Genomic DNA, 20,462 nt, shown 5'->3' on the forward strand with positions numbered 1-20,462 from the left:
AAAAATGTAGACCAGTTGTTGCCAGGGTTTGCCAGAAGGAAGAAAGAGAAATGATGGGTTTCTTTTTGGGAAAAATGTTCTAGAATTAGAGGTGATGGTTGTGCAACTCTAAATAGAGGAAAAATACCACTAGAGTGTATATTTTTAAAGGGTCAATTTCACATTATGTGAATTATATCTCCATTTAAAAATAAAACTAGATTTTTTAAAATTGCAGCGCTTATAGAGACTCCTGCCATAAGGAGAAAATGGGACGGAACCCAACAGCAACAACGCAGACCAAGCACAAGGTGAGCCACTCCTCCAGGTCAAGGAGCGCTACCTGACCATGCCTTCAGGAGAAGGCAGTCCCGGCTTAGAGGCCGCTGATTGGCTGAGCTTTAGGAGTGGGCGGGGCGCAAAGGGGCGCGCCCAGTCCCTCTCGCAGGGGCGGGGCGAGCCGAAGCCTTCGCTCGCGAGATTTTGCTGGTTCCGCATTTCGGGTCGGCAAGGTGGGGGTGGCGAGCGTAGCAGCTAGCACCGGCAAGACCCCCGGCCCGGAGCAGCGGCGCTCGGTGTTTCCGCTGGCGGAGAGCTGAGGGCTGTCCGCTTCCTCGTGGTTCCCGCGCGGGTTACGAGTCCAGACCGCGGCGGGGGCCAGCGGTCCCTCCCCTCCGAGGATAGAAGATGAGCTTCCTCTTGTGAGTGTGACCGAGCCGAGGGCCCCAGGGTTTGAAGGCCGAGGGCAAGGGCGAGGAAGGGGGCAAGGAGGCGCCTGAGGCTAGGGCCGGACGCCGGGGTTGGGGTCGAAGTGACTGACGTTTGCTTTGCCACCCCTCCCCCCACTCCCGCGGGCCACGGGGGAGGCCCGGACGTGGGCCCAGGCAGATGGAGGTGAAGGTCGAGGCAAAGGAAGCGGAGTGAGAGGGTTGCGGAGTAGTGAGGCTCCGAGGCCGGCAGTGCCTCCAAACTTTTCCGCCCGAGCGCCCCTGAGGGCGGCGGGACGACCCAGGGGCGGAACCCCGAACCCTGTCTCTGGGCTTCCCATTCCTTTCAAGTCTGGAGCCGTCTAGTCTAATGATCCATTCTGACTTAGCTTTTTACTCCACCGTTTGTCAAGTTTTATTACCTTCAGTATTAAATTACCCCCGTGGAAAAACACTGCCCCCGGAAAACGGGTAGTGCTGCAGTTTGGGAAGCTTGAAGTTAAGCTGCGGCCTTGCATGCAGACTTCTGTCCAGTGCGAATTCAGCCACACTGTGAATTTGTGTAGATTTTATATATTCATTTTTAAGTAATCTCTACACCCGGTGTGGGGCTCAGACTTCCAACTCCTAGATCAAGAGTGGCATGCTCTCCTGATTGAGCCAGCCAGGCTGGCCCTGTGACTTTGTGTAATTAACTTTTCCTGGGTAGAATCATATTTTAGAGATAAGGCCTGGGGCCCAAATGAGTCTTAAATGGAAACTTTTGTAAATTATCTGACGATTTTTGAAAAAATGTTTATTTTGAGAGAGAAAGAGAATCCCAAGCGGGCTCCGCACCGTCCCTGCAGAGCCCTGCTCAGCTCCACCTTACCAACTGTGAGATCATGACCTGAGCCAGAATGAGAGTCTGATGCTTAACCAAGTGAGCCACCCAGGCGCTCCTCTGATGATTCTTAAACATTTTTAGGTTTGGGAAGCATTGCTCCAACACATTATTTTCAGGTGGCTCTCTCTACCTGGTACATTACTTGAATGTGTGTTGTGTGATTGAGTAAACATCCATCGTCCACATATTTGATATTTTCATCAAATTTATTATTAAATTGTATAGTATTCTGTAACCAGAGTTTATCCAGTTTCTTACTGTGAGAATGTTTTGCTTTGGGAAGCAAATTACACTCAGAGACCGAGTTGGTCTTTGCCAGCAATTTATTTAACCTAGGTTTGCTGTAGGAATTTCATAAGCCAAGTGCATACAGGATAAGTTTCTTAATAAGCTAGTGAAATATTTCAAATCAGTGATAGATTGTTTACACTGTTGTTCCAGGCAAGGGGACATGAAAGAAATAAAGTCCAAATTTAGTTGAGGTGTATCTTTATACGAGTCAGTACTGAGGAGAGGAGTTGGGCTTACCCAACCCAGAGCTGAGGTCCAGCTGCCAGCACGAAAGTAAAAGTTCCTTGTTGCCAGGGAACCATGGCGCTGGTGTTGACCGGCAGGTGGATTTTCCTTCTGGGGCTGGGCATTTTCGTGGCAGGGGCTAATTGTCCCAAGGTTTACAGAGAACTGTTTAGACCATCAGAGTGTCACCTTGCCCAGACCCAACACTCTTGAGGACTCTTCACAAATTCTTGGTATTTGTAGTCAAAATGTCTCCTTGCCATAGTTACTTCTTAATAAGTTTTCATTGTTAAGCCCCAGCAGGGTCCCTGAGCAGCTGAACTACTGAGTTATGGGTGAGAACAGATGAGAGGATGATGTCTTGACACAATTTACTTTATTCTTATATGAAAACTTTTTTTTGTCTTTGTCATAAACAAGTGAATTAAAACAAACTTAAGTCATAAACAAATGGATTAAAACAAGTCATAAATGGATTTGAAATCTTATCAAACCAATACAGAGCAGAGAAATTTGGATTCTGTCTAGTATTTTGCTGTTATAAACTAGCACTATGGAGAATATCTGTTCAAATTATTTTTTCCTACCTGTCGATTATTTTTTAGGAGTATGGTCTACACAGTATGATTACCATGTCTAAAAGTTTGTATGACTTAGATTATAATTGTAAATTTCCATATTACTGGAACAGTCTCTCCCTTCTCCCCCAAAGTCTTTCTCTTATGAGTTCATGTTAAATTAGTGGTTTGATTGTGGATGCTCAGTTGCTTAGTTACTTTTTGGATCTAAATGTGAGGCCCTTTTTTTCTTTTAAACTTTGTTTTGTTGACAGGCATTTGAGTTTCCACTTTTTGACTGTTATGAATAATGCAGTAACTTTTATATACATCTGTAACTTTTGTGTACAGATTTTTGTATTGGATGTACACGTTCATTTCTCATTCTGTCTGAGTAGAATGAGAAGTTATATAGTAACTGTGTTTAACCTTTTGAGGAACTGCCGAACTTTTTCAAAACACTGCACCATTTTGCATTCCTACCAGCACTGCATGAGAGTTTCAATTTACCTACATCCTAAGTAGCACTTGTTAATTGTCTTTTTGATTATAGTCATCCTGAATGAATGTGAAATGTTCTCTCATGATTTTAATTTGCATTTTCCTAATGACTAATGATGGTCAGCATATTTTTGTATGCTGTTGGCCATTTGTATATCTTCTTTGGAGTAATGTCTGTTTGAATCTTGTGATCATTTTTATTTATTTGTTTATTTATTTATTTATTTATTTATTTATTCATTTATTATTATTTTTAACGTTTGTTTATTTTTGAGAGAGACAGAGACAGAATGCGAGTGGGTTAGGGGCAGAGAGAGAGGGAGATGCAGAAGCAGAAGCAGGCTCCAGGCTCTGAGCTGTCAGCACAGAGCCCGACGCAGGGCTCGAACTCATGAGCCGTGAGATCATGACCTGAGCTGATGTCGACGCTCAGCCGACTGAGCCACCCAGGCACCCCTCTTGTGATCATTTTTAAATTGGGTTGTTTTTTTGTTTTTAAGTTGGAAGAATTCTTTATCCTGGATACAGGTCCTTTATCACCTCAACGAACCGCAAATACTTTCTTCCGTTTTGTGGATTGTTTACACTGTTTTGATGGTACCATGTGAAGCATAAAGGTATTAATTTAGATGAAGATCATATTGAATCTTGAGATATCATTTCATGTTAGTCTTCTTTTTCTTAAGATTTTATTTTTAAGTAATCTCTACACCCAATGTGGGCCTCAAACTCAACCCTGATATTAAGAGTCGCATGCTCTTCCTCTGGTGCCCCCTTTCTAACGTTCTCTATGCATTTACAGAATGGACTTCCGCTGTACATTTTGTCTTTTAATATGTTAAACTATGTCTTGAGATCTTTCCATGTGAATACATGTAGCTCTATCTTGTTCTTAACTACTATATAGTATTCCATGTTATGGATGTATTGTGATTTATTTATTCCACTACTAATAAGCTTTAGGATTGTTTCCACATTTTTCACTGTTAAAACCAATCTTGGGAAGCACATCCTGATCCATATCTAGGAGAAATACCTAGAAGTAGAAGGGATGGGTTGAAAGTACTTCCCGTGTCTGTAGATCTTGTTATATTGCCTTCCCAAAATATTATACACTTTACCCTTTCACCAGGTGTATTAAAATACTAATTTCTCTTTTACCCTAGCTCACACTTAATGTAATTATTTTAACTTTTGGCACTCAGATTAGGATCATAACACCCTCCTCATCCTGGCACTTTTCAGGGAGTATTTTTTATTTTCAGAACAATTTATATGGCTAAAATTATGCCATGCTGCTTTCAGTCCTAAAAATTGATAATACTTTTACTTTCAACCTAACAGCAGCAGCCGCTCTTCCAAAACGTTCAAACCAAAGAAGAATATCCCTGAGGGCTCTCATCAGTATGAACTCTTAAAACATGCAGAAGCAACTCTGGGAAGTGGGAATCTGAGACAAGCTGTTATGTTACCAGAGGGAGAGGACCTCAATGAATGGATTGCTGTTAACAGTAAGTTTTCAATAGCATTCAGCTTTGCTGATTTATAAGAACATTTTGCCAACATTTTTTTGTTAATGAATTTCCTTTTACAGGTATAACTGTTGTAGTATAATGCTGTACCTGTAAAGAAACTCGGAAGTACAAATACATTAGAAACTGTGTTCTTTTCAGAGTGCTTGGTTGTAGCCAGTGTGGTTGAATAGACAGACTGGAGGAGAAACGTTGAGTGCTTTGGGTTAATTTCTGAGGATAGAATGGATGAATTGCTGAGTAAGGTCAAATAAAAGATTGGAATGCAAAATTCTATGACTTTGCAGGGAACGCATCCTCACAGTTGCACCCCTACTCCAGCAGCTCTCATCTGCCTGCGTATATACAAAAGTCCGTTGCAGTTCATATGGGCAGTCACTTGATTGTTGTGACTTAGAAGTGGTCAGAAGGAAATTAAGAAATTGGGAGAAAACAGGAGGGACCCATGAGCTGAAAATCATTCTGAGTTCAAGAAAGCTAGCATTACATGGAAGGTTATATGTACTGAAGTTAGAGATTTGAATATTTGAGCCTGTCATTTCTTTTTTTTCTTTTTTCTTTTAATTTTAGAGAGTCCGTGCACGTGAGTGGGGGAGAGGGGTGGTGGGGGAGAGAAAGAGAATCTTAAGCAAGCTTCACCTCAGTGCAGAGCCCAATGCGGAGATTGATCCCAGGACTCTGGGATTGTGACCTGAGCCCAAATCAACATTGATGCTCAACCAACTGAGCCACCCAGGTGCCCCAAGCCTGTCATTTCTGAGATCGGTGCTGGATGATAAGGTTTAAATCTGTTAGGAAATTTAGATGTTACAGGAATTTTTAAACTTCTTCATGGAAAATTTCAAACATACAAAAGTAGAGAAACTAGTATAGTGAATTCCCAGGCACCCATTATCCACTTTCAACAACTGTCAATTCATGGCCAGTTCATGCTTCTGTATCTCACCCTGATTGTTTTTTTTCTTTCTATATTTTCATTCCTCCCTCTCTACCTCCCTCCCCTCCCCTCCTCTCCCCACTCCTCTTTGTTCCTCATTTGCAGGCCGACCCACCTCTCCCTGATTGATTTGAAGTGAATCCCAAATATATTTCATTTATAAATATTCCCTATCTCTAAAAGACAAGAACACCCCCTTTTAAAGATAATGACAATACTGTCATTCCTTTGTTAGCAAATATCCAGTCAGTGTTCACATTTTCCCTGATTGTCTTATAAATGTTTCTCTTTTTTTTAATTTTAATTTTTAAAAATGTTCTATTATTTATTTTTGAGAAAGAGAGAGAGAGAGAGAGAGACAGAGCATGAGTGAGGGAGGGACAGAGAGAGTGAGACACAGAATCTGAAGCAGGCTCCAGGCTCCAAGCTGTCAGCACAGAGCCCGATGTGGGGTTCGAACTCACGAACTGTGAGATTATGATCTGAGCAGAAGTCGGACACTCAACCAACTGAGCCACACAGGTGCCCCTAAATGTTTCTTTTTAAAAAAATTTATGGTTGTTTTAAATCAGGACTAATAAGGCCTGTGTGTAATGTTTCTTGAATCTCTTAATCCACAGGTTTCCCCTCATTGCAGTCTATTTTTCTTGCTATTTTGTTATTGTTGAAGAAACCAGTTCATTTGTTTACCACAGTATGAATTCTGTTGATTATACCCTCAGGGCATCCATTATGTTCTCTTCTTCCTTTTATTTCCTGTAAATGTTAGATCTAGAGCAACACTGTCCAGTATAATTTCCTGCAATGGTGCATATGTTCTATATCTGTACTGTGGCCATTTAGCTCTAGAAATGTGGCTAGAGTGACTGGAACTAAATTTTAAATTTACTTTTAATGTAAGTAGCTGTATGTGGCTAGCGGCACCCATGTTTGCACAGATTTGGAGCTTTGTTCAAATTCAAGTTTGATTTTGTTTGTTTGTAAGACTACTTCAGTGGTGGCATATACTCCCAACCGTGTGTATACTTCCATGGTGTCTAGCTGTCTTTTTATGTGGAGTTAATTCAGCTAATGCTAATCACTCCTTTGACCAGCACTGTCTGATAGAAATATAATGTGCACTACAAATGTAATTTAAAACTCTAGTAGCCATATTGAGAAAAATTTTTGTGTTCCTCAGCACATTAAAAAGCCATTATTCATATTACTAAGAGAAAAAAACAAGGTACAGAACTATGTGATATATTTTGTGTAACACAGGACAAAGGTACTTAGGCAGGAGACAAAAAAAAAAAAAAATAATGTAGTGGTTATCTGTAAGAGGAAGTTGGAGTGACTGGGATTAAGATTTATCATTTATAGGGGTTCCTGGGTGGCTCAGTTGGTTAAGTGTCTGACTTTGGCTCAGGTCATGATTTCACAGTTTGTGAGTTTGAGCCCTGTATCAGGCTCTGTGCTGACATCTCAGAGCCTGGCGACTGCTTTGGATTCTGTTGTCCCCTTCTCTCTGCCCCTCCCCACTCATGCTCTGTTTCTCTCTCTCTCTCTTTCTCTCTCTCTCTCAAAAATAAAACATTAAAAAAAAATCACTATATATTTTTATATATCTTTTTATTTGTGAACCATGTGAAGCATAATATATTCAAAAGACCCTCCCCTGTTCTTTTATTTTTAATCTTTTTAATGTTTATTTTTAATTAAAAAAATTTTTTTTAATGTTTATTTTTGAGGGGGGCGCCTAGGGTGGCTCAGTCGGTTAAGTGTCCGACTTCAGCTCAGATCATGATCTCATGGTTTGTGAGTTCGAGCCCCGCGTCAGGCTCTGTGCTGACAGCTCAGAGCCTGGAGCCTGCTTCCTATTCTGTCTCCCTCTCTCTCTGCTCCTCCCCTGCTCACACGCTGTCTCTCAAAAATAAATAAAAATTAAAAAAATTTAAATGTTTATTTTTGAGAGAGAGCATGTTAACAGGGGATGGGCAGAAAGAGAGGGAGACAGAATCCAAAGGAGGCTCCAGACTCTGAGCTGTCAGCACAGAGCCTGACGTGGGGCTCGAACTCAGGAGCTGTGAGATCATGACCTAAGCCAAAGTCGGGCATTTAACCACTCAACCTGCTGAGCCACCCAGACACCCCTCTCCCCTGTTCTTTTAAACCTTAACTCAAATTATCATCTGTTATTTTGAAGGCATCTGTTGGCCTTCAGCCTTCAATTTTTGAGACTTTTTCTTTAGGTTAGCTGTTCTCAAAACTTTCAGTCTCAAGATCCCTTTATTCTCTAAAAAATTATCAAGAACCCCAAAGAGCTTTTAATTATGTAGGTTATATCTAGTGACATTTACTGTGTTAGAAATTAAAATTGAGACATTTTAAATACTTTTTAATTTTTTTATTAAAATTTTTTTAACATTTATAATAATAAATAAATAATAAATTATATATTATATAATTAATAATAAATTGAGAGACAGAGCATGAGCATGGGAGGGGCAGAGAGAGGAGGAGACACAGAATCTGAAGCAGGCTTCAGGCTCCGAGCTGTCAGCACAGAGCCTGACGCGGGGCTTGAACTCAGAAACCACGAGATCATGACCCGAGCTGAAGTCGGACACTTAACCGACTGAGCCACCCAGGCGCCCCATAAATACTTTTTAATTTTTTAAAAATAACTCACTGCATGTTGACCTAAATATATTTTTATGAAAAATGATTGTTTTCCAAATTGAGTTTTAGTGATGAATATGGCATTGTTTTACATGTTTGGAAATCTCTTTTCATGTTTGGCTTAATAGACAACCGAGTTGTCCTGTCCGCTTCTGCGTTCATTCTGTTGTGATGCCTCACATCAGGAGCCTCTGGACAACTCCACTGTGCCTTCTGAGAGGATGAGTGTGAAAAGAGCCATTGAAATGCTCTGACCTCACAGATGCCCCTTGAAACTAGGAGGGATCCCCGGACCACATTTTGAGAACAGCTGCTTTAGACCAATAAGCCAGCACACCATCTGGGCATACTGTTTGTTTTGAATGAATATTGAATGCCTATTACTTTCCTAGAAACATGACTCATTAAGAGGAAGGTTTATAAGTGAAGGAGTTTTATATAAAAATCCTTTTGACAAGGTAGAACTTTTTTGTCTACTTGATTTTTAAGAAACTTGGAAAAGCCCTAGTTGGTTTTTAGGTACTCTTTAGACAGGGAACTGAAACATTTTTTCAAACTTTCCAAAGCTTATGTGGGTGTCTTTGCAGAGGAACATTTTACTCAGATAAGTTCATTACTTACCCCCTTCCTCCTCCATTTTCTTCCATACCTAGCTGAAGCTCCTGTAGGAAGTGCTCTCTGACTACCTCAGCCCTTCAAGATGTTGTCTTTTCTCTGAACCCTTAACATATTGTACTCTTTGTTTCAATTTTGTCCCTTCTCTTAGCTGGAGTCTCCGAGGCAAGGGATATTATCCCACGTCCTTTTTATGCCCTCAGCATGAGTTAGGCTTCAGGTTGTTTTTTTGTTTGTTTTGTTTTTTTAAATATTTACTTATTTTTGGGAGAGTGCAAGCGGGGGAGGGGTAGAGAAAGGGGGACAGAGGATGGAAGCAAGCTTTATGCTGACAGGCTGACAGCAGCAAGCCCAGTTTGAGGCTCAAACTCACAAACTGTGAGATCATGATCTGAGCCGAAGTCAGATGCTCAACCGACTGAGCCACCCAGGTGCCCCTAGGCTTCAGGTTTTTTATAAGATTTTTCAAATGCTTATTAATATAGCTGCTACACCTTCTCCTTCACAGTATATTCCACAACACTTTCTCCTAACACAAATGGTATTGTCTGGTCCAGATTGATAGCAAGTAATAGATTTTTTTTATTCCTTTGGATATAATCAAATTATATATTCTAATGATCCAATAGTCACCATTAAGTTAGAATTGTCGCTAATGTTTTATTTTCCTGCTCTTCTATGCTGGGTAAAAGCTTAGTATATTAAAGTGAATATATATTAAAAGTTAATTTTATTTAAAGTTAAGTAAACAACTTGAGAAGAAGCAACTTAGAAGAGAATTTGTAGTACCTCTGGATTGTTGAATCTCCTGGGGATTTATTCAAGAACTTGAAGGCATTGTCCATTTTTCTTCAACTGAGCGGTCTGATATTTTACTGTGTTGGCACAAACATTTTAACACAATTTTCCTTTTATCTTTACAGCTGTGGATTTCTTCAACCAGATCAACATGTTATATGGGACTATTACAGAATTCTGCACTGAAGCAAGCTGTCCAGTCATGTCTGCAGGTCCAAGGTACATATACTGCCTATTATATAGGTATTTGAAGTACTAAATAAAGCTAACTGCTAATTGATGCAAATCAAATTATAAAGCTTTTTTGTTTTTCTTATCTGTTTGCTTGTGTAAAAGTAGTTCAGTTTTATGAGTTCTCGAATACTTCCCTATAAGCTTTTTGTTATTAAATATTTTGGTATGTGGTATTTAGTATTTAATTGCATTATAATAAGTAATGTTCAATTTTTTCTTGTGTGTAACTTATGTTAATTACTTGCAAATTGTGCTGCTTTAATTATCTGGCTCAAAGATGCTAGGTTTTAAAAGTCTGACTATAGAGGCACCTGGGTGGCTCAGTTGGTTAAGTGTCCGACTCTTGATCTCAGCTCAGGGTTTGTGAGATCAAGCCCTGCCTTGGGCTGCGTACTGTCAGCTTGGAGTCTGCTTGGGATTCTCTCGCTCCTTCTCTGCCTCTCCCTAGCTTGTGAGTGGGTGTGTGCGTGTGCGCGCGCGCTCGCTCTCTCTCTCTCAAAATAAATGAATAAACTTTAAAAATAAAAAATAGAAAATTTGACTATAATAAATTTCAAGAAATATTAAGAAACATGGAACTCTTTATCACCCATAATGTCAAGTCAAGGTGTGGTGGGATTAATGTTTTAGTGTGTTTCTTTCCAGTCTTTTTGCCAATAATTGGCCATTTTATGTGAGGATAGATGGTATTGAGTGAGATATTTACCCCTTGGGAAAAAACTGTCCTTCCTGAATTTGCTACAGGTATAAAGGAAAAAAGTCTCCAATGAGTTTATAGTCCTATTTTTAATTACAGTATTTTGGAGGAATGTTTTTATTTTGTGTTGTTTTGTTAATTAAACTTCTCTATGGCTTAAATGCTTCACACAGTGAAGTTTTGCAGAAGTCTTAATCATTCTAGCTCAGCAAAGGGAGAGGGGAAAGATGCATGCCTCAGGGTGTTTCTTTACTTACCCTCTCCAAGAAACAGTCTTACTGTCTTGACTCTGATGTTGATACTTTCATGGCCAACTGTTGTGGAATGGGGTGGATGCATCAGTCTCTTACCCTGTCCTCAGCACCCTCTGCCTGGAATGTGTAGTTCCTTTATCTTTCCTAGGGCTGTGTTAAAAAAAAAAAAAAATCCATTCTGGCACTGTCAGCTGCCACATTATCCTCCTTTTCTCTTTCAATTATAGCTCTCATATTTCAGGATAATTCTATAGGGAACTTTTAGTAATCTTCAGTAGAACTTGAGAGGTAATTTAATAAAGTTGTAGTAACGTCTACTGAGAAATTGTGGGCCTACTTTGATTACAAGTTATAGATTTGTTAATGTTTTTGAAAACTCATATCAATAAAATCTTTTTCTCCCCAGATATGAATATCATTGGGCAGATGGTACCAATATTAAAAAGCCAATCAAATGTTCTGCTCCAAAATACATTGACTATTTGATGACTTGGGTTCAGGATCAGCTTGATGATGAAACTCTTTTTCCTTCCAAGATTGGTAAGTTATAGTGTTGAACTGTTTTTCTTTTTAACTGATAAATGTGTTGTGTTCTTTTTAATATTCTGTTACTTAAAAAAAAAAAAAGTAATAAAGACTGCTAAATTCCTCTCTAAAAAGATTGTACATGCAAAATCCCTCCTGTTGTGTTTGTGTCTGCCTGTGTTTTTTCACTATTACTTGTTGGCTACTCAGTTTTTATTCTTTTCAATTTGGGTAAATTTGTCTTAATGTACTTAATGTATTTAAAAAAATATTGATTTGGATTATTGATCATTATTTTCTGTTTCTATCCTTTGTCCATTTCTTTGTGTGGTAAGGATATTAGCTCGTTGTATATGTTATATGTATTTTTTCCCAGGTTGCCTTTTTCTTATTTTGTTCATGAGGTATTCTTGCTGTATGTAACTTTCTTATTTTGTCCTGCTGATCTTTTCCTTTATGATGTATGGATTTTAGTACAATGATTAGAAAGGGTTTCCCTATTTCAAGTTTATAAAAATATTTGTCCACTTTTTCATTTAGTACTTTTGTGGTTTTGTTTTTATGTTTAAATCTTTGTTCTTGCCAGAAATTTTTTTCTCAAGGCTCCCTCCATTTTTTTCCAGTTATAAATGCTAATCAGTTTGTCCAGCACCATTTATCAAATACATGTGTCGTTTCTCCCCAGATTATTTATGTGTACACCAGATTGCCATATAATTTGGAGTCTTTAATTCTCTTTATCTGTTCCTACAGGGATTCCACACTGTTTTAATAACCATGGCCATATATCTTTGAGCATCTTGTAGGGCTAGTCTCTCTTCCTTCCTCTTCTTTTTCAGAATATTCACCGCTATTCTGGGATATTTATTCTTCCAAAGAACTTAGAATCATTTTTGCAAGGTAAAATAAAAATATTCATGAGATTTTGATTATTATTTCATTCAAGTTGCAGATTAACATAGGCAGTCTTATTCTCTTGACAGTACTGAGTCTTTCTACCCAAGAACAAGATATATTTCTTCATTTCTTCATGTCTTTTATTTCTTCCTCTTATGCAGTTCTGTAGTTTACTTTGTTAATTTTTCAAGTTTCTTAAGTTTATCCCTAGACATTTTGTGTTTTTTTAATTGATACCTGCCTTCCAGATGGTTATTGATTTTCATATAAATTTTTATATAAGTTGACCATCAGATTCTGATTATTTTAGTTGTTTTGGTTGGTTTTCTTGAGTTTTTGAAGTATGCAATCACATTAAGATAATATTAATTTTGCCTCTTCCTTTCTGATATGGGTGTTTCTTGTATAACTCTTATCTAATTGCCCCAGAGTAGTGCTGAGTAATGGTGATGATGGCAGACATCCTTTTGTTTCCTTACTTTGATGCAAGTGCTTCTAATACTTCAGCATTAAGCAGGAATCGTGCTTTTGGTTAGAGGTGTGTGAATTTTTAAAACTCAGGTATGGTTGTTGAGTTTTGTGATATTTTCCCAGTGTCTGTCGTTGATCACCATAAGGTTTTCTCCAGTATATGTAGATTTTTAATGTTTTACTGGAATCGTATTTTTTATTTGCTAACATTTTGATTAAGATTTTGGCTTCACTATTCATGAGATCACTCCTTGTCATTTTCAGTTTAAGAGTGTCTTATGAGCAACATAAGTTCTCAGTTCTAAAGGCTGGAAGTCTAAGATCAGGGTGCCAGCATAATTGGGTCCTTGCAAAGGCCCACTTTTGGGTCTCAGGCTGCTGAGTTCTTACCAAGTCTTCACATAGTGGAAGGTGTCAGCAAAAGTTCTCTGGGGCCTCTTTTATAAGGGCACGATCCCACTCCTGAGGGCTATGCGCTTGTGACCTAATCACTTCCCAGAGTCCTGCCTCCTAATAACATCATCTGGGTGTTAGGATCTCAACATAGGAGTTTTGAGGAGATACATTCAGACCCTGGCAGATTCCTTACTGCAATCTAATCAGTGGCTCTTTCGGTGAAAAGCATGTATCACATTACACCTGGTCTGTTTGCCGTTGGTCAACTTTTCCATTTTATTATTAAACCTTTTATTTTCCTCTCTCGCCGATTCTTTTTTTTGTTTTGTTTTTTATTTTTCATTTTTAAAAATTTACATCCAAATTAGTTAGCATATAGTGCAACAATGATTTCAGGAGTAGATTCCTTAGTGCCCCTCCCCATTTAGCCCATCCCCCCTCCCACAACCCCTCCAGCAACCCTCAGTTTGTTCTCCATATTTATGAGTCTCTTCTGTTTTGTCCCCCTCCCTGTTTTTATATTATTTTTGCTTCCCTTTCCTTATGTTCATCTGTTCTGTGTCCCATACGAGTGAGTCCTCGTATGAGTGAAGTCATATAATGTTTGTCTTTCTCTGACTAATTTCGCATAGCGTAATACCCTCTGGTTCCATCCACGTAGTTGCAAATGGCAAGATTTCCTTCTTTTTGATTGCCGAGTAATACTCCATTGTATGTATATACCACATCTTTATCCATTCATCCATCGATGGACATTTGGGCTCTTTCCATACTTGGCTATTGTTGATAGTGCTGCTATAAACATGGGGGTGCATGTGTCCCTTCGAAACAGCACACCTGTATCCCTTGGATAAATGCCTAGTAGTGCCATTGCTGGGTCGTAGGGTAGGTCTATTTTTAGTTTTTTGAGGAACCTCCATACTGTTTTCCAGAGTGGCTGCACCAGCTTGCATTCCCATCTCACTGATTCTTTATTGTATATTGACTGTGCTTGAATGTTTCTGTTAAATTCAGTTTGGAAAGGGCTTGGTTTGAAACAAATTACTTACACTTCTTTATTCATTAAAGAATATCTTCCCATTTATGGAAGATAAAGAATAGTTACAACTTTATTCTCTTTTTTCAGCTTTCCATTCTTCAGTAATTCGGCCTAATGTTCTGGAATCTTTTCCCCCCTCGGTTAGGCTGTTATCCACATTTTCTGCCGATTATTTATTCTTATTGGATAGAATTGTTTATTACTCATTTTGAACTAATACATCCAATTGTTAACTATTCCTTTTATTAGCAAGATGCATATTTGTAAATTCTCAGAAAGGAGTTTGACTTAAAAATTCATCTCTTTAATACGGGAGTACAAGACCCAGTCCAGGAAAACATGCCCACAAGCTCCAGGATTATGTTTGAAAATGCAAGTTGTTAGGGGCACCTGGCTGGCTCCATCAGTAGAGTGTGTGACTCTTGATTTCAGGGTTGTGAGTTCAAGCCCCATGTTGGGTGCAGAGCTTACCTTGAAAAAAAATAAATAAAATTTAAAACGAAATGAAAATGCAAGTTGTTAGCCAAGACTGATGTGGGAGAAATGAAAAAAACTAGCTTGAAAGAGTAAAAGACATTAAATTTCAGGCTATTAAATGGACTGGTTGAGAAAATGCATGAAGGGAGAAAGTGTTTTAACCTTTGTTTTCTGAAAGATTGAAGAAAGGAAAATGTTTCTTGAGCGGTGCTGTGGAATAGCTTATTAAGGCTGTCTAATCTAGGTTATTTTGGAAGCTGATGACTTATATGTTTATATACTGTTCTCCATGCCACTGTATTGTCATTCTGTCCCTGTTTTCTAAGACTTCGATCTTATCAGCTGAATTCTCAGGAATTGAGACACATCCCCACCTACACTGCTTGGAGGGAGATTACCAAACCATCTCTCAGTTCATTTCTAAGGAAGTGTTCATTTTCTTTGCAAAATGGTGAGGTGCCCTTCCTCTCGTTTTCAGGAAGTGTATCTCTGTCTTGTACTATAGGAAAATGAAAATAGCACTTTGAAAAGATAAGATAAACAGTTGGGGACTCCTAATTTAAAGAATAAAACTAGTTTTTCAGAGTAATTCAGAAGATAAAATACTTTATTTGTAGACCATAGATTATAATGCCTTTTTCTTTTGGAATTTTCATTCCTAATTGAGTGCATGTGTGAGTGTAAAAATTTTTTAGAGTTACAAATTACAAAAATAGAAGTTTTTATTTATAGTCAAAATACTTATTCTTGTTGCATTGAATCTTGGGAAGAAACTCTAGTGTTAAATAGCTGAAATTATGTTTATTTTAACTTTGATTCAACGGCACATCATAGGTTGATGTCTGTGCCTATTACTCTAAGGCAGTCAGAACAAGCATGCTATGTGAGGATACCTCATATATTTGTTTGAGATTTTTTTTCCCTTTGCCCTTTAAAAAATATCTGGAAAATAGGCTTGTATTTGTGAATGTGTGTGTTTGTGTGTTGGAGTTGCATATGGCAGTTTCTAAACTTTCTACTGTTAGATAAAAGACCAATTGATATGTGTATAAACGTATGTATATATTTGCTTACAGGTGTCCCGTTTCCCAAAAACTTTATGTCTGTGGCGAAGACCATTCTAAAGCGTCTGTTCCGGGTTTATGCCCATATTTATCACCAGCACTTTGATTCTGTGATGCAGCTGCAAGAGGAGGCCCACCTCAACACCTCCTTTAAGCACTTTATCTTCTTTGTTCAGGTAAGTTGAACTGTGTCGACTTCTTTGTCCTTTGTCTTGGACTCATTTGATTGGTAATTTTAATAAAGAGCAATTTACTGAGTTGTCTAATTTATAGACGTAGAGTGAAAGTATAAGCAGAATTCTCTCTTTTCTCCTTTCCGTGTTGTTTACTTCATTGGTGTGCAGAGCGACATAGAAAGCTTCCTCCCCATTTTGGGCCTTCTGCCTCTGGCTGCCCCCACCGGCTCTCTGGTTAGGATGTGACAAAGAGCACCGGAAACCCAGGATAGCTTTCCGTACCCCCCTGTTCCATCGCCACTGCCGAGTGAAGGGATACTATGAGAAAACGTCGGCAGTTGGGTTGTTTCATGAGATGGCTATATCCGAAAGAGAGACTTTTGGAAGAACATGTTAGTCGCTGTCTTGGTTTAACCTTCCAGAAGTACCATTTCAGGCCAAATCTTATGAAGTCATCAGCTAGAAACTTCAAGGACCATCCCCTTCAGAGATGTGGCCTATTATTTATGGGCCCTTAATTGCAAGTGGAATTTTTTAAAAATCAAAAGAGGGGCACCTGGGTGGCTCAGTTGTGTAACCTTCTGACTCTTGATCTAGGCTCAGGTCATGATGTCACAGTCCGTGGGGTTGAGCCCCATATCAGGCACTGTCAGTGGGATTTTCTCTCCCTCCTTCTCTGCCCCTCTCCCACTCGCTCTCAAAATATATAAAAAAAGAACATTTAAAAAATAAAAACAATTCATTGTTTGAAAAAGATATTAAAGCAGCTTTAGAGATAGATAATTCTATATGCAAAATGTAACTACATCTGTCTAGACAGTGTTTTTTGGTAGAAAAGTCAGTAGTTTTATAGTAGATCCTGTGTATTTCAGTTATATGTGCCACACAAAGGAGAATGTACTGTGCTTTTCTCTGTCTTCCTTCTGAGATTGTTGCACAGCATAGTTATAGGTATAGTGTAAGTGCTGATACAGACGTATAGGTACAGATAGAGGGTGGGGGTGTAGTATAGCTATAGAATAGACAGACACCAGATAGATGTAGGTATAGATCTATGAAAGCAACAGATCCACTGCCCCTATCAAAAGCTCATGGCCACTATCAAAAACTCATTGTATAGTTTTAAGATCATTTCCATGTAAATGCAAAAATATATATAGTTTTGATTTTAATGTTTTACTCAGTGAAGATCATGCTGATATATACAGTTGTTTTTTTAGTCAGTCCCCCTATATTTCAAAAAAATGAATAAAAATGATCCCATTTAAAAATTTTACAGGGGTGCCTGGGTGGCTCAGTCGGTTGGCTCAGGTCATGATCTCAGGTTCATTGGGATGGAGCCCTGCATCAGGTTCCACGCTGAGTATGGAACCCTGGTTGGGATTCTCTCTTTTTCCCTCTGCCCCTCTTCCTTGCTCAGGTGTGAGTACATTCTCTCTCTCTCTCTCTCTCTAAAAAAAAAAAGTTTACAGAGATGATTTCATCATTTTTTGGATTTCCGAAAACTAGGGTTAGGAATCCCTTCTCTGATATTTGCAGAGTTTTAATATTAGATCTGTTTTTAAATTTTACTTTTCTTCTCTTTTTTTTAGGAGTTTAATCTGATTGATAGGCGTGAGTTGGCACCTCTTCAGGAATTAATTGAGAAGCTGGGATCGAAAGACAGATAAATGTTTCTTCTAGAACACAGTTACCCTCTTGCTTCATCTGCTAGAACTCTCTCATTGCTCTCTGTTACAGACTAGTGATACAGACTTTAAAAGAACAGGATAAAAAGACACCTGTTGTTTGTATCTACTGATAAAATTGTCCCAAAGGTAGGTTGGCCTAATCCTTCAGTGAGAAATTCAAGACACAGCTGAATCTGAGGCACTGTGTGACCACTCCTGTTATTGTCAGAGTCATACTTGGTTGTAATATGTGATGACTAACATAAAGTCTATTAGTTTACTTATGCTTTTACTGAAGAAAATGTGCTTCGGGTAGCAGCATAATGACTATTGAGAATTCCCACCAATAATTTATTAACAGGTTTCCAGAGCAAATTACCTAATAATGCATCCAGATCTGTTTTATTCTGCTTTTATTTACACATAGAAGAGATATTTTTAAGTTTCCTTAAGATTTAGAACATTTGTGTGTTACTTTGGATAACCTTTTAGTTTGAAGTTTGTATGCTAGTGTTTTTATAGATAAGAATATATATATATATATATGTTTATTTTTTCAAAATTCATGATTGCATTTTAAATCCTCATATGACCTGTGTGGTTGGTATGGGAGTAACCAGAGTTATTTCTAAAATGACTTTATTTTTTAATCTTTATTTGGGATTTTATTCACATAAACCTATCTAAATTTTTAGGAGTGTGTATATCACAAATAATTTTCTTAAGGCATGAAGGGTAGTCTTTTACATTTTTATTTTGAAATGCTTCATTCAGATTAATTTGAATAGGTAGCTTTTGGCTGAGAAAAAGACTGCAAAAAATTATAACAAATTTAGGTCTCAGAACCACTATTTTCACTCATGTTGTTTTTCAGAGGCCTTGAAATTCTGGATAGGAGAATGGAAGAAAGTACTTAGAGTACTTGATTATTTTCTTTTGAGTGTCCTTTAAAAAAAAAAAAAGAATTACTTCTATATGTTTTTGTTGTGACTTGAGACTTAATAAAGAGTAGTGTAGAAATACTTAATCTTTATCCCAATAAGGATAAAACTTAAGGAAGACCATAATAAAAAACCTTGAAGGTGTACACATCTTATTTTATAACACAGCTTAGTTTGGTGTGCTGTGTGTGTTTGTGTGTGTGTGTGTGTGTGTGTGTGTGTGTTGAAGGGAAACAAAATGGGAGGAATAAGTAAAAAATCTTGCTTCATTCTGTTAGTAGTCCAAGGATGGATTGAGTCCCCATAGGTTTAATCCTGTTTTAATTGTTTTTGTATCAAAACTTGAAATTCTTCTATTGGGATAAAAAGAATCTTCCCCTTTAGTGAAATAAAAGCCGTTAGGTTTCTAGGATGTAGTAAACTCCAGCTGCCTGTTGAGAACGTACCGGGCATGGGTATACTAAAGACTGCCAGACCGGCGCTGCTTTAAGTTTGTCTGCATTCTGGGTTTAAGAGCCGTGATTTTTGCAGAGTACTCACCAACTCCCTTGATGGTTTTGATAAAACGTTAAGATTTGTTAGGGTTTTTTTTTTTTTTGCTGTTGTTATTTATTTTTATTGTCCTACTAAAGTATGAAGAATTGCTTAGCTACTCCATTTTTATAGTAATTCAACTTCATATCCAGATATCCAGAATTTTAATTTTTTTTTTTTTTTAAATCTTTTTTCAACGTTTTTTATTTATTTTTGGGACAGAGAGAGACAGAGCATGAACGGGGGAGGGGCAGAGAGAGAGGGAGACACAGAATCGGAAACAGGCTCCAGGCTCCGAGCCATCGGCCCAGAGCCTGACGCGGGGCTCGAACTCACGGACCGCGAGATCGTGACCTGGCTGAAGTCGGACGCTTAACCGACTGCGCCACCCAGGCGCCCCTTAATTTTTTTTTTTTAATGTTTATTCATTATTGAAAGATAGAGACAGAGCAAGGGTGGGGGAGACACAGAATCCAAAGCAGGCTCCAGGCTCCGAGCTGTCAGCACAGAGCCCGACGAGGGGCTCGAACTCACAAACTGTGAGATCATGACCTGAGCCAAAGTCAGATGCCCAATGGACTTAGCCACCCAGGTGACCCCACATATCCAGAATTTTAAAGGAAACAAAACATCTTATCTATTTTAGGCTGAAACCATATATCGTTTCAGGAGTTTAAAAGTGGGATAATTAGTCCCTTATGAAAAACAGGGAAAAGCCGTCTAAAACATTCCACAATCCATGTTTAAAGCTTATCCAAAGGTCCCTGTCAGAAGTTCAGTGTGTTTATGTTGATCATTTATGAACAAGAAAGCAGGTTTCTAGATGCTGCCTAGAATGTTACTGCCTCTCAACTTTGGCTTTGATTAAGTCTTCAAGGAATGAAATTATATTTCTCAGCTGAGGTTGTACTTTGCATCATTTCTAATATTTCATGATTCTTAAACAAAAGAGTTCTCACTTTTCTCCATTTATTTTCAGTGCTAGGAATCCCCCCCCCCCCTCTTGTCATGACTCACTCCCAAAACAAACCAAAGATGGTCACATGCTAGACATAAATAAAAAATTTGTTGGTAATTTAAGACTCAGAACGTCCTTTTTAAAAAAAAAACAACAAAAACCATTATCACGTTCTCAGGCTAATCGGGCTTAACCAACAATGCACCTAACCATTAAGTTAAAGCTGTTTTGTTTACATCTAAAGCCAGGGAATGGAGGGCAAGAGGACCCGAGAATAGGGAGAGGATGATGCCCTCCTGATTGGGCTAGAGGGCCAGCCTTTGAGAAGAGTTGGAAGAGATCAGTCTGTCTCGGACCCTTCTCTCTTGTGATTTATCTCCCTGTGCCCAGTGTCTGCCTGTTCCACAGCGTACCCCCCTGCCCCCCCGAATCAGAGGTCA

At 38.6% G+C, this 20,462-nt stretch overlaps 1 protein-coding gene across 2 annotated transcripts; it reads left to right on the forward strand.

Annotated features, from left to right (window-relative positions):
• Positions 1-457: 457 nt before the first annotated feature.
• On the forward strand, positions 458-18,942 carry MOB1A (MOB kinase activator 1A). Of its 2 annotated transcripts, none has more exons than XM_058683658.1 (6): positions 458-680; positions 4,491-4,657; positions 9,815-9,908; positions 11,281-11,414; positions 15,756-15,919; positions 17,512-18,942. In XM_058683658.1, the coding sequence occupies exons 1-6, from the start codon at positions 667-669 to the stop codon at positions 17,587-17,589; spliced, it is 651 nt and encodes a 216-aa protein (XP_058539641.1). In that variant the 5' UTR covers positions 458-666; the 3' UTR covers positions 17,590-18,942. The 2 variants fall into 2 exon arrangements, with proteins under 2 accessions (XP_058539641.1, XP_058539642.1); XM_058683659.1 differs by having other exon boundaries at positions 4,494-4,657.
• Positions 18,943-20,462: the final 1,520 nt, after the last annotated feature.

This window comes from Neofelis nebulosa, chromosome 9, assembly GCF_028018385.1.
Source record: "Neofelis nebulosa isolate mNeoNeb1 chromosome 9, mNeoNeb1.pri, whole genome shotgun sequence".
Taxonomy (NCBI): Eukaryota; Metazoa; Chordata; class Mammalia; order Carnivora; family Felidae; genus Neofelis; species Neofelis nebulosa.

Coding starts and splice junctions, on each gene's coding strand:
- MOB1A (XM_058683658.1), top strand. Junction 9,909..11,280: donor GTCATGTCTGCAGGTCCAAG/GTACATATACTG, acceptor TTTTCTCCCCAG/ATATGAATATCATTGGGCAG. Junction 15,920..17,511: donor ACTTTATCTTCTTTGTTCAG/GTAAGTTGAACT, acceptor TCTTTTTTTTAG/GAGTTTAATCTGATTGATAG.